Source organism: Acomys minous (genome assembly GCF_964271855.1).
Source record: "Acomys minous genome assembly, chromosome: 9".
NCBI classification, from domain to species: domain Eukaryota; kingdom Metazoa; phylum Chordata; class Mammalia; order Rodentia; family Muridae; genus Acomys; species Acomys minous.
Genome location: NC_140490.1, coordinates 102,779,221 through 102,792,820, shown reverse-complemented (window position 1 = coordinate 102,792,820; position 13,600 = coordinate 102,779,221). Strand labels below are relative to the sequence as shown.

Here is a 13,600-nt window from a genome sequence, read left to right as displayed (position 1 = left end):
GAGTCAAAAGTAAAATCTGAGTTATATGATTAAGAAATTTTAGAAATATAATCTCAGAGCATGAGAATGATTTTGGGCACTGCACACATGTAATGTCAAATACTATTCAATAACACAGCAAATCAGATATAGATGAAGATGATCATTGTAGCATTCTAAATAATGGCAAAATAAACTAATATTTTAATCATAACAACCAATAGGATACTGCATAAATTTTTATAAGATGATTAAAATATGGAAATACTTTAAATTTCTACTAAACTGATGTAGTATATGACAAATGTTTATTATTTAAAGGATATAAAACATAAAAACATACATAAGAAAAATAAATAAGGGCAATACAAAATCTCAAATTTTCATTGATACTTATGGTGGGTGATCTTAGAATCTAAAGGTATCAAATAACATACAACACAAAAACTTTAATTCAGAAAAACATGGATTTTAAAAGCTTTCACTGTTAAAATAACTTAAAAACCAGTGTTTAATTACAAATTTATGACATATGACCTTACTAGGAAAAAAAAAATCTCATGTGAGAACTAAAGAACAAACACCTGAGGTATTATTCATCATCTTTATAACAAACTAAGCTGTAGGTCAAAGTTTATCTTTTTAAATCAAACTCAGTCCCTGTATTCTGGTACAGAAAAGGAATTTTCAGTAAGAAGAGAGGCACTGCTAGATACTATTCACTTGAAATTACCAGCATTCTAAGTCTTACCTAGTTTAGTTTCTTGTTCCCAGGCTTGTTCAAGGGTATGGAGTTTTTCCTTTGTAATCTCCAGTTCTTTGCTGATAACCTCTATCTGTTCTTTTAATGATGCATTTTCACACTGAATAAAAGACAGACATCACAGATGGAACTCCACTGAGATAAGGGTGAGAACTACAGAAGTGACACTCTTATCTCTTAAAGCTCACAATCTACTCTTTAATTTAAACACCTAAACTTTATTATTAAAAAGATGCATATAAAAAGTGACACACCGAAATTAACTAGGTCCAAATATATTTTTTTAAAAATTGTAATTTCTCACACACACACACACACACACACACACACACACACACACACACATATGGGGAGCAGTGCAGGGAGAGAAGGAGTGAGGGAAGAAGAGAGGGAGGGAGGGAGAGAGAGAGAGAGTAATCAAACTCTTGTTTATAATACACCTAGCTCTAGACATCCAAGCATTATTTTTTTTTAACCACCAAAGATGCCTACTCATTTTAACCAATAAGGAATGCTGAGGGGGTTCATAACTTTCACAAACTAGTGCTCACTTGCCTCATTCATACAAGCACTTTAGTGCATACTCCTTGCACATCATCTGTGTCAAGTCTAGATGTTAACAGAGGAAAAAAGAGCAGAAACCCCACATTTCTCAGGCTTCTCCATTTATGCTCTGTGTGTTATGTGTGTATGGTGGAACTTGATGGAGGGTATGGCAAACAATGAACAAGCAGGTAAATGGAAAAAAAAAACCCGTAAGAAACTTCTAGGCCTAGGAGGAAAATACACATGGTACAGAAATGGGGGGAGAGGGAACACGGGCATATTTAGGTATGAGCAGAATTGATACAAAAGCCCAAGGTATGAGAAGAAACTAGTCTTGACAATCAACCATGAAAAGAGCTGATGTTCAGCAAACTCAGATGTTCTATGGAGGTTGAAGCAACTTTTCACAGGGGCCACATAAGAACATCAAAACAGATATTTGCATAATAATTCATAACAGTAGCAAAACTACAGTTAGGAAGTAGCACCACAACATGAGGCACTGTCTTAAAGGGTCGCAGCACTGGGAAAGTTGAGAACCACTTCTCTACCAGCAAGAGAAGAGTTTGAAGATCAGAGAAGGAAAACAAGGCGAATTAGGAAAAGACCAGGCATCACATGCCTCAGCAACAGTAGGCAAAATTAAGAGCCTAGTACTTCTGATTTTGGAATTTAGGGAATATAAGTGTCAATGCAGGATTATCCCCAATAAGGCTGTCCTGTGGGGCTGTCTCTGGGGGCTTGTTTTAACTAGGTTTATTAATATGGGTTGACACAATCAACTGTGCGTGCAACCATTACTTAGGAAGAGTGGTGCAATCAAGCTGAAAACAAGCAAGCAAGTATACACGCACCTGTCTGTGTTCTTTTGTTTTGGTTTTTTGGGTGAGGGGGATTGTTTCGTTTGTTTTGTTTTGTTTTTCGAGACAGGGTTTCTCTGTGTAGCCTTGGGCTGTCCTAGGCTCACTTTGTAGACCAGGCTGGCCTCAAACTCACAGCAATCTGCCTGCCGCTGTCTCCCTAGTGCTGGAATTAGAGGCATGCACCACCATGCCCGGCCCCTGTCTGTGTTCTTGACTGTGCATGTGACGTGACTAGCTATTTGAATTTTTGCCTTGAATTCCCCTTAATGATAGATAGGTGGTAATGATAGATAGATATTAAGGTAATATGCCTTAAATAAGCTCTTCCCTAAAATGCTTTTTTTTTTTAATCACAGCAACATAGGAGAAACAATCACAGGAGATGCTGCAATAGTTATTTAGACTTACCATTTGGACATCCGTACCCTGAAAGTCTGAGATCTAAATGCTATCCAATCCATAATCTTTTCAGTGGTATTCTTCAAATTTTTCATCTTAGTAGAATAACTAGAAAATAAACTAATCAACCATACTCTACAAAGAAGTATTACAAAGATGAGTAAAATTAGGGATTTTAGTAATGAAAGGGGATGTTATGATGAAATACACAAGATAAAAATAATAAGATATGAATGTATTGTTTAAAAATATAATTATACCAAGTCTCACATGCAATGAATATATTACAGGATAAAAACAACAGAGGCCTGGGGGGTGGCTTAAAAATCACACTGAGTTTTTGTGTGTATGTGGACTTTTATTCTGTTTTGATATTTTCTGTCTCTTCTTTCTTTTGTTAGTTTGCTTGTCTATATTGATTTTCATTTTCTTTCTTAGTTTTTTTTTTCCCAGTTTTTGTTCTTGTTAATTTCCCGATTTGGTTTTTGGGTTTTGTTTTAAAAAAAAAAATAACATATTATTGGGTGAGTAGTAAAATGAATAAGATATGGGCAGATTTGGGGAGGGGAAATATGATGAAAAGACAGTGAATTTCTATTAAAATTAATAAATAAATATCAGACTGCTCAATTTCTCTTTTTATTTTCACCTCATGGGGTCTTGTACCAGATCCTGTTTTCTCCCTATACCCTAGGAGTTTATTCCTTATTGCCAGTCTCATAGGCTCTGCTCTCTCTTCTCTAGCTCTAAATTTTCCCTAATTTCATTAGTATTTTACTGCTTAAAGAATAAAGACATAAAAAAAATTCTTTTGTTCATTTCACCACAATTCCTATCTATCTCTCTCCGTCCACCCAGCCTCCAGGTTTCCTCGTGCGTTGCTTACTGTCTGACTAACTTTTGCATTTGCTTGTCTTCTACTCCTTCTTTATATTCTGGAATCCGATTTTCATAATTTATATTCTCCAGCTCATGAAACTTTACTCTTAAAAGCTATCAGTGACTTCCTGATCACCTTAACTATGACCCTATATTCATATTCTCTCTCTCTCTTCTCCACACACTCCCTCCAGAATATATTAGCAGTAATTCCCGGACAAGGAGGAGATACTAAACTCACCTAAAAATGGATTAAACATTTCCTCATATGAGGCTTATATTTTACTAAAGGAGGCAGTTATATAAATATGCAAATACTTAAATACATAATCATGATGTAACATAAATAGTAGAATTATGTATTGCTATAGATAGTATCCATAAAGAAAAAAAATGCTTTCAGGGCAGAAAAAGCCAGAAATTTGGAACAGTTTTGAAATATAAATAAAAACTTACTGAAACCAAAAGAGAGAAAATTTGGCTGCAAAACAGAAACAGCAGGTGCAAAATGCATGTAAGAAAAACGATGCTGTAGGCAACTAGTAGCTCAGCTTCTAAAACGACCTGTAAAATCCCTTAGAGCAGGAAATAACACAAGGTAAAGAGAAATAATTTAACTTTTTGCCACTCAATGGATGCCTAAACATGGGAGTTGAGTGGTATGATTCTAGTGTTCATCACAATCACTTAAGAGCAGTAAATTAAAGAAGATTTAAGGCTAGAAATGAGTAACGGCTGTAACAAAACAGGGTAAAGAAAAAACTCAAGACTATGCCATTAGAGATAGATCACAGAATATTTGATTATGATTTTAAGTTATAAATGAAATACAGGCAACAAAGGAATAAGAACAGATTCTTGCTCATTCTTATTCTCTTTCTTACTTTTGTTTGTTTGTTTGTTTGTTTGTTTGTTTGTTTGAGACAGGATGCATACACAGTCTAGGCTGACATTGGACTTAGGATCCAATAGTTTCTAACTTCTAAGTACTATGATTAAAGGTGTGTGTCCACACCAGTCCTTAGCAGTTACGTTAACTGGATGATGGCTCATCCATGGTATAGAGAAGAGCCTTGAAAGACTGAGTTTTGAAGTAGCTGTAAAGCAGTAGAATCCTTCACTATATATTAAAAAAAAAAAACAAAACTGTGGCTATTTTAAAGGGATCACACATCTCTTGAAATCTCTTTTCTTAATAAGTAGGGACTCAACTACTGTCTTTCAGTAAGTTTTGGAACTTCGTTGAGCAACAAGTAACACTAAAGAACGACATATGCTTCTTGCAAATGTATAGACAGCAACACAATTTCTACTTTGTTATTTAAACAATAGCTGTGAGACCTTCAGTTACACGGAGAGTACCAGGCCATGAGCTCCAGTACAGACAGACGCGCTGGTAAAGGAGCCCAACTGACAGCCTTCCATTCCTTCCACTGCTCCCTGGTCGGGTGCCATATATGTGAGTGAGGAGTTTGCAGATTAACCCCAGTTTGCCTACCCCTCTTCTTCAATCATTCTTTTTTAAGTGAAATATTTTATTGGAAATCATTTTTTTTCAAACAATACATTTTGATCACAGTTTCGCTTTCCTTAACTGTCATTCATAGTCTTTAACTCTTCCTAGCCTAGACACCAGGTGCTGCAGGTAGTGTATGAGCTCTGACACCCAGATGCTGCAACAAGAATAAAATTGTTATTTTACTAACTAAATCTTGCAGGCAGTTTTCTCACACTGGAATTTGGAGGTGTCGGTATTTAGCAAACATGATATTAATTATTAATACCCCATAAGCAAAAGACAGTTACTAAGTTACAAAGTACATGAACTTTGCAAAAAGGGTTTCTGTATGTAGTTCCTGCAGGTGAGTGCACATGCTCCTGGAGCTTGAGTACCAGGCATGTTACTGACCATGAATGCTGGGATCTGCACTCAAGTCCTCAGCAAGGGCAGCAAGCATTCCTAACCACCATGCTTTCCCTCCAGCCTCGATAGATCCGTATCTTTTTATTCATATATATTAACTTTGAGGAATGATTTAAAATAAAGTGGTTTTTTGGAAAAACAGAAGAACTAAGTTAAAAAAAAATCATTGAAAGCAAATAATATGCCTTGGCCTGTAAAAGTTCCTGCAGCATAAGCCTCAGTCTGAGTTCTATCCACAGAGTCTACCAGGAACTGACTGCTGACACACACACACACACACACACACACACACACACACACACACACACACATGATGATGATGATGATAACAACAACAGTACATAGAGCTTAAAGAACTATTTATTGAAGCCTAGAGATGGAGTTCAGAGGTTCAGTTCTTGACAGAATTTGGTTTCTTAGAAATACAAAATAAAGAGGCAGAACCTACCATGACCTATTACTGATAGCTAGCTACAGATTCTCATCTCGGGTTTTTTAATACTAAAGAACTTGGAACAAGGACATGGAGAATGGGAAAGGGAAATTATTACATCTAAATAGTCAGAATTATCTTTACACAGAAAAGCAATCATCTCAAGTCTCCAGCAAAGCAGTAAAAAGTAAATGGCACAGGATTATTTCTAGGTAGTATTAATACATAATGCCTCAAGCTATTTCCTGAAAGTCATTGAAATGTAATGTTTGGTTTACTTAGCGTGCTCCCCTAAGCAAGTAGTAGCTTGTGAGCTAACTAAATTGTTTCCTATCCCATGCATGTGGATGTTAAGGAGATTGAGCTTAAAGGCATATACCTCTACTTCTACTGAGAAGCCTGTAGCATATACCTTTATTTCTAGTGAGATTGATAACAAAATCAGAACTCATTTGCTTATTTAAAATAATGCAGGGAGTGAGGCTGGAAAGAGCGCTGGCTGAAACTATAAGTCACTCCAGTTCTAGACGACTCAAGAACCTCTTCTGGCCTCTGCAGCACTGCAAGCATGTGGTGTACATATACACAGTCAAGAAAACCACCCATACACATAAAAGTAAAATACATTTCATTTTTTTAAATGTAGGGGGCAGGGAAACAGCTCCATAGATACAAATCTTACTGGGCAAGTGTGAGGACTAGAGTTCAGATCAAGCAGCTATGTATAAAGCAGCTGGGTAAGCATGGCAGCAGCTTCCAGCCTCAGCACTCAAGAGGCAGAGACAGGACATTCAGGCAAGCCGGCTACGTAGACTAGCTAGAACTGGCAAAATCCAGGTTCAGTTTCACTAAATAGAAAGGGATGAGTGACTGAGTAAGATATCCAACACCAACTGCAGGCCTCCACATGCATGTGCACACGTGTACATATTCATCTGCACAAGCCAGTGTGCCACATACATGCAAAGATGTGCATAAGAGCCCGTGCACGTGCACACACAAACAACAAGGAAAGAAAGGTTAAGAATCAGTAACAGAGTTAAGAATCAGTAACAGAATAATGAAAGGTCTGAACTATAAATGAAAATGTTCTAGACTCTGTGTGAGATGTGTGTGTGAGTGTAGGTACACATGTGACGTACCATATGTGTAGGTGTCTGAGAACAACTTCTGATAGTCTGTTCTTACCACTGGCTTTGAAACAAGCAGGGTATTTCTTACGGCTTCTGCCTCTGTGCTGTGTATTCCACGCTAGCTGGCCACAAGCTTCCAGGCAAAGGGATTTTCCTCCCTGCCTCCCTTCTCGCTGTAAGGTTGATGGTATTGTGGGGCAATACTACCGCATTTGGCTTTTTATTTTCCAAGATGTAATTGTGGTCTATAGTCACCTGGGAGATGGCCCTGTGGGGAGTATCTTGATTGCATTAATTAATGTAGGAAAACCCATTGTGACTGTGAGGTTGGATTACTTCTTTACTGGTGGAGATGACTGTGTAAAATGGAGAAAGCAAGCTGAGCAAGAGGAAACATCAATTGGTCTGTGCCTTGATTGTGGATACAATGTGAGCAGCCGTGAGACCCTGCTACACTGAACTCCCTCACGTGACAGACACTCCCAGTCACAGTACCCCTTCCTGTCTTCAGTTGCTTTGGGTGGGAGCTATTTATTATAGAAACAGAAAAGAAACTAAGACACATTACTTCAAAGATCTAAATTACTTATTGGGTAAGTGCCATCTCCTTTATCCCTACCCTGATTTCCAGGATTTCTATAACACTGGAGGACGGAGAACAAGAGCTGACCCACTGCTTAGGAAACACCATTAATAATGCACCCACAGCCAAATAAACCCATCATAAGAAACAGAATCAAAAGAGACCGCTCAGAAAAGAAAGGAACGGGTACTTAATAGCATTTCCCTTTAATTACAGTACCTTATTTGTGCCATAAGAGAAGTTTGGCTCAGCTAAATCGTACAGCAAGAGACATAAGAGGATGACCTAAATAAAGTCATCATTAAGCCATTTGCAATTACACATAGATACTATATTACATATTGGTATATGAGTTGATATCCAGGACAAACCACAATTAGATCATTCCTATTTGCATATTTCCACCACAACTACATAAATACAAACCAATTTTAATCATTTAAAATCAGTGAAATTCCTACACACCCAAGGACACCCTGAAGGTAAAATGACTAGTATAACAGGGTTCAAAGGTCACCGACACTTACCTCCAGGTGCTCTAAGTTACTGGTCCTTTGAACAAGCAAGTTATCCTTCTGCAGCATGTCCCTGTACTTAGCAGTCAGCTCATTGTACTGCTTGTTGGCTAGTTCTAGTTCAGACAAAGAAACACTACTATCTACAACTTTCTGGAGAGCTGCAATTTTGAAGATGGCCATTTCCTGAAAAAAGGAATACATGGAATTAAATTTGCACTTTTTTTTTTCTAGTAAAGCCTTCTTTTTAAGGAAGATCACTCATTTGAAATAAAAAATATTTAAAAGCCATTTGGAAAATATATCATTTTTCCCATTTAGTCTTTCATATAGAAAATGATATTTGGAAAGCTTTAAATAACAATTTGAATGACTGCTTTTACAAGTTGTTACAGTTGCCAGATGCGGTGGCATACACCTGTAATCCCAGTACTCAGAGAGGTAGAGGCAGGTGGATACCTGTGAGTTCAAGGCTAGCCTCATCTACAAAGAGTCAAACACAGCCACGGCTACTGAGTTATCCTGTCTAAAAAACAAATAAACAAGTTGTCATAGTAAAATTAATTTGAGAAAGTATAATAAACAGAAATCATTTTTGAATGCCTTTTGAGAGTTTTAGGAGATTAAAATCAAGTAAACATTTGGCAGTTTAAGTGGCAAAATTAGCATGAACTAATGATACCTTTAAATTTTAGTTATGTTTGTTTTCTTGAAGTGATACAAACTTAGTTCTGAGTGATTCAAATATCTAAATAGTAAAAATAAGGATTTAAGTTACTTCCTTCGTGTTTGCTATACTTAAATATAGAATATTCCTCCAAGGACACGTAAAAAGCCTATTTCCCAGCATGGTGCTATCAGGGGATTGTAGCATCTAAGACGTGGAGTTTGGTGGGAAGTTTCAGGTCAGCTGGAGTGTGCTTTCAAAGAGGATTATGGGACCTCTCACTCTGTGTGCGCGCTTTTTCTTTTTCTTTAAATTGGCTATGAGGTGTGAGGCCCCTATTACCCATCTTCTTACTGTGATATACCTGTGGTGACAGGCCAAAGGTAGTGAGGTCATTCTCCCAAACCTTCAAGTATTGGAACCAAAACAAACTTGTCCTGTTTTTAAGTTTAACTATCCTGGGTATCTGGTGCCATCCTGGGAAGAAGAGTAAATGATGTTCCACTGTAGCTCTGAAAAGTCACTAACCACAGGTACTAAGGAGGTTTTATTAACACAAGCAAGGTACCAGGGCCTTTTCCAGTTCTTTCCGGTTGGATGCTCCATGATAAGCATAAGGTACATAGACAAGCATAGTAAGTGATGGAAGCAGCACGTGGTCAAGCTGACGATGTGGAGATGAAGCACTTGTAGCTATAATCCACTCCTGAGATTAGCAAAAATCACATTGACTGCAACACCTCTCTCCATGTAAATAAATACGTACTATTCTACCTTATAGGGATTTGGTTTCATTTTGTGATACAGGCTGGAAAAACATGAAATTATGTTTTGTTTTCTTTAAAATATGCCCTTTTCTTATTTCCTATAAAATCAAAACACACAAACAAACCCAAAAGTGTGGTTGAAGAAGAGCATAAAACCCTAGCTCATATTTTAAGCACTATGTGCACTGGCAAAACTCCAAAAGAGTCCAATCTTTTTTAAAAGGCACAAAAATAAAAACAAGAGGGCATGGTGGCACATCCCTTTAATCCCAGCACTCAAGAAGGCAGAGGCAGGAGGATCTCTGTGAGTTCAAGGGCAGCCTGGTCTACAAAGTGAGTCCAGGACAACCAAGACTACATAGAAAAAGCCTATCTCAAAAAACCCTACATAAATAAATAAACTAATTCAAATAAAATAAAAACAGGAACATTTCTAAGTCTCAAATTGCCTTAATTCCTTTCCAAATAGAAAGAGCTCCTATGTGAGGATGCAGACAAACGTGAACGGGAAGCCACTCGAGTGTCTGTCCTTGTCACAGAGAGCCACCACCAGCAAGGTGTTCTGTTACCTGGGTAGCGGGGCGGCGGCAGCAGCTAGATTATACACTTAATCTTCTGAAAACATACATGTTTTGTAGTTTTGAATTCAGTTTTTAAAATATTGAAAGCAAAAAGAAAAGATCATTTCAAATTGCTAGAATGTTACTTTTGCCAATGCATGCTCAGTGAAATAGATTCTAAGGAACATAAGAACTTTAAAGGTTTTAGGATATATTAACCATTATAGCTAATTTTACATTTAATTAATATGTGATGGTATCTGAAAAAATAATTAATTTCCAGCTTTCTGTGCAAAATAATGAGGAATATAAAACTACAAAGTTAAATATGAACTCCTATGGCAAAAGTATACATTATGTTCCCTATTTTGTTCAAGGTGAGAGGCTAGCAGAAATGAAACCTCAAAAGCAGATACTACATAATCAGTTCTGGGTATGTAAGTATTTTCCCCTCTAAAAAGAAACTGGTCTCCTTAAAGAACTGAATTACTTTATATCTGAGCAGTAGTATGTAAGTTAGGTCTAGAAATTTTTGTTATGTCAAAAAATAAATCTAGCTAAGTTCAAAAACCAGTAGGAAACAGAGAAATACTGTTAATGTTTTCAGTATTATAACATTATTACAGTGTGTAAATAAAAACAGTGTGTAGAGATGCACACTAAAAATATTTAGGAGAGAAATGTCTACAATATAAGCATTCCTACAAAAATGGATGAAGTGATTACAACAAATGTCAATAAACATGGACCATTTATCCCAGTGGTGGATATGCATGATTCTTATTACCTTCATGTCAAAAAGTTCCTGAGCCCCCTAAAAAAAAGAAAAAAAATCAGAAATACCTTAAATCTTTGCAAACTTCCAATTTTTTCAGTAACTTCAGCTTCCATTGAAACCAGGTCATTCTTGTGTTTCCCATTTTCTTTTCTAAGCTGCCGCTCCGTTTCCACTAAGGTTGTATACTGCCGTATGAGAGACTTTTCATTCACTTGCAAAACAGTGATTTTCCGGCTGTTTTCTGAAAGCATTTTCTTCATTTCATTGGAATCCATCTGAAGAGCACTGAGCAAGCTCTGAACAACAGAAGAAGCACACTGGGTTACTAAGTGAGTCTGCGCTGCCTCCTTTGCAAGCTCTGAACAACAGAAGCACACTGGGTTACTAAGTGAGTCTGCGCTGCCTCCTTGCACTGTCAGAACGATGGTCACATTGTGCTTACATTGTACTCTTTTACTTTCACAGCATCTTGTTGAACTTGATCCTCAAGTTTCCTCTTCTCCTCTTTTATTGTCTCAGATTCTGTTTTCCAAATATCCTTTTCACTATAATAAATGCGATAACAATGAAAAAGATTATAAAGTAAACAAAATAAAATTTATAACAAGAGGGATACATTTAGATTATGCAAGCTTTAAATTTTCTTAGAACAAAAGACATACTACTTACCATTTGACATGCAAGAAGTTAAATTTCACTCAAAGCTTTTAACAAATTAAAGGCAATATCATAATTCTATCAAATTATTTTCATTTATCTGACCTAACAGTTTAAAATATTTACAACATAATACTCATCCAGACAGGAAATATATAAGTCAAGTCCACAATATTTTATGCCAAAAAAAGGAAATAGAAAATTCCAGAAAACTGCCAGCTTTGCAGCGTCACCAGTACAGGGTTCCTTAGCTTCACTCTAACACTAAAGGTTTCATATCAAAATGATGCAAGCGCTGGCTTTACACAGCGCCCCATGGACTAGACTGATTTGTTTAAAAAAAGAAAAAAAGTGTGTGTGTGTGTGTGTGTGTGTGTGTGTGTGTGTGTGTGTATGTAAGATTTCAACTGAGTAACTACTCAATTAGTATATGGAATTTATAAATAAATTATGGTAAAGAGAAAAGGACTGAAAATATAAACATAGTTAATATTCCAAACAAATTCTGAAAAAAAAAATCAAACCTCAAAATTCTAGCCTAATTCTTAAATATGAGCAATGAATATACACAAAATATTTAGAATACAAACATTAGAAATTACTAGATTTGAGGAAAACTTATTTTTCTCTTACTAGTGTGTATCAAATACAAATAGCTACTTGGTTAGGAATGTTGTTTTTAAAGAGAGGGAGAGAAAGAACAAAATATAAACTTGGGTGGGGAGGGAAGAGAGTATGCCGTGGAGGACATGGAGAGGGGAAACATGATCAAAATATTTTATATGGGAAGATTTTAAACGAACAAAACCTTTAGATTTACTAGACGGGATGTAAAGGACTCAAACAAGAGTAGGTTCAAGAAATCTATTTTACCACATTATGACTTCAGTATATTATTATATGCTTGAAAATTTGTTTATTGTAGATTATTGCATTCTTACCATAAAACATGAGAATAATAAACATATTAAACAGGTTGATACATCTATTCAATTTTTACATAAACGAAGATACCTTTTTAAAAGTATACTTGTAAGTATATTTTTACTTATCTATTAAAATAAATCCAAATTAATCATTTTTTAAAGTATCTAAGTCCTTGTTGCCTATTGAAAAGGCATTCAAAAGTTTATGTATGGCACAGGCCAATTTTAGTGGCAGCATTACTTTTGCCACCAAATGGTTTTAATTTAAACATGTTTGAATTTTGATTGGATACGTGAAAAACATGTGACTCTGTTTCAACGGACATGAACCTACTTTCTATGAATTTCTGGAAACATTTTACAACCACAATAACAGTTAACAAAAATCCATACAAATTGATCCATCCTCTACCTTAGTTTCTTGTCAATCAGATGCTACTATCAGTGTTTAAAATCACCTTTAGTTATGAAATGTATTTTCTACTAAGACTCTGATGAAAGATGTCAGCTCCCTACCAGCATATTTCATAGTGATGAAAGCAATGAATGCTGCTAACAAAAGCTAGCATCTGTAGTGTGCGAGTGTGCTGTGCACTAGCTTGAGCATTTTCATTAATAGCTCACTTAGATTGTATTACAACCCTATTGAGGCTCGAACTGCTATCATAGAATTAAACAAGATGAAACGAAAACACAGACAGTGAAGGCAAAGCAACTTGCTCAGTGCCTCACACCTACGTACGACACACTGGAACCTGGCTAAGCTCTATCAGTCCCAGACATGAAGAGAGTTAAGAACACTAAACTAGTTTAGAAACATGTTTAAATATGCTCTTGACAGTAGTTATGTCGAGGAGAATCAATATTTTCTGTGTGATTGTGAGTACAATACCACAACTGTATAAAGTTTTCAAAACATAAATACCTTAGATATTCTTTATATAATAGACTTTGTTGATGACGAATGACTGCAAATTTTCTGTTATAATCTTCAAGAGAATCTTCTAAATGCTTTAACTTCTTTTCTTTATTGTCTAATTCCTAAAATTTCATTTATAAATAAAAATTCAAATAGCATATTAGATTATATTTTGAATCCAAAGGTACACATTCACATTCCAAAAAGATTATTAAAACTCCATATTTTCAACATTTTAATATAAGATACAAAGAATGAGCCAATACACATAGAAAGTTTTGTAAAACAAGCAAAATTATTTTTCTCAAA

The 13,600-nt window shown here is 35.9% G+C and overlaps 1 protein-coding gene across 6 annotated transcripts in view; it reads right to left on the bottom strand.

The window, feature by feature from the left end:
• CEP290 (centrosomal protein 290) overlaps nt 1-13,600 on the bottom strand; it is an 80,310-nt gene that overhangs the window by 40,888 nt on the left and 25,822 nt on the right. For all 6 annotated transcript variants that reach the window (XR_014781855.1, XM_084795655.1, XM_084795654.1 and 3 more), the window contains 5 exons: nt 13,298-13,413; nt 11,232-11,334; nt 10,855-11,085; nt 8,030-8,203; nt 731-842 (listed from right to left, as the gene is read on the bottom strand). Coding sequence is in view for 5 of the 6 variants with exons in the window: in XM_084795655.1 (XP_084651781.1) it covers nt 731-842; nt 8,030-8,203; nt 10,855-11,085; nt 11,232-11,334; nt 13,298-13,413 (736 nt within the window). In the remaining variant the exon portion in view is untranslated. The remainder of the gene's footprint in view (nt 1-730; nt 843-8,029; nt 8,204-10,854; nt 11,086-11,231; nt 11,335-13,297; nt 13,414-13,600) is intronic.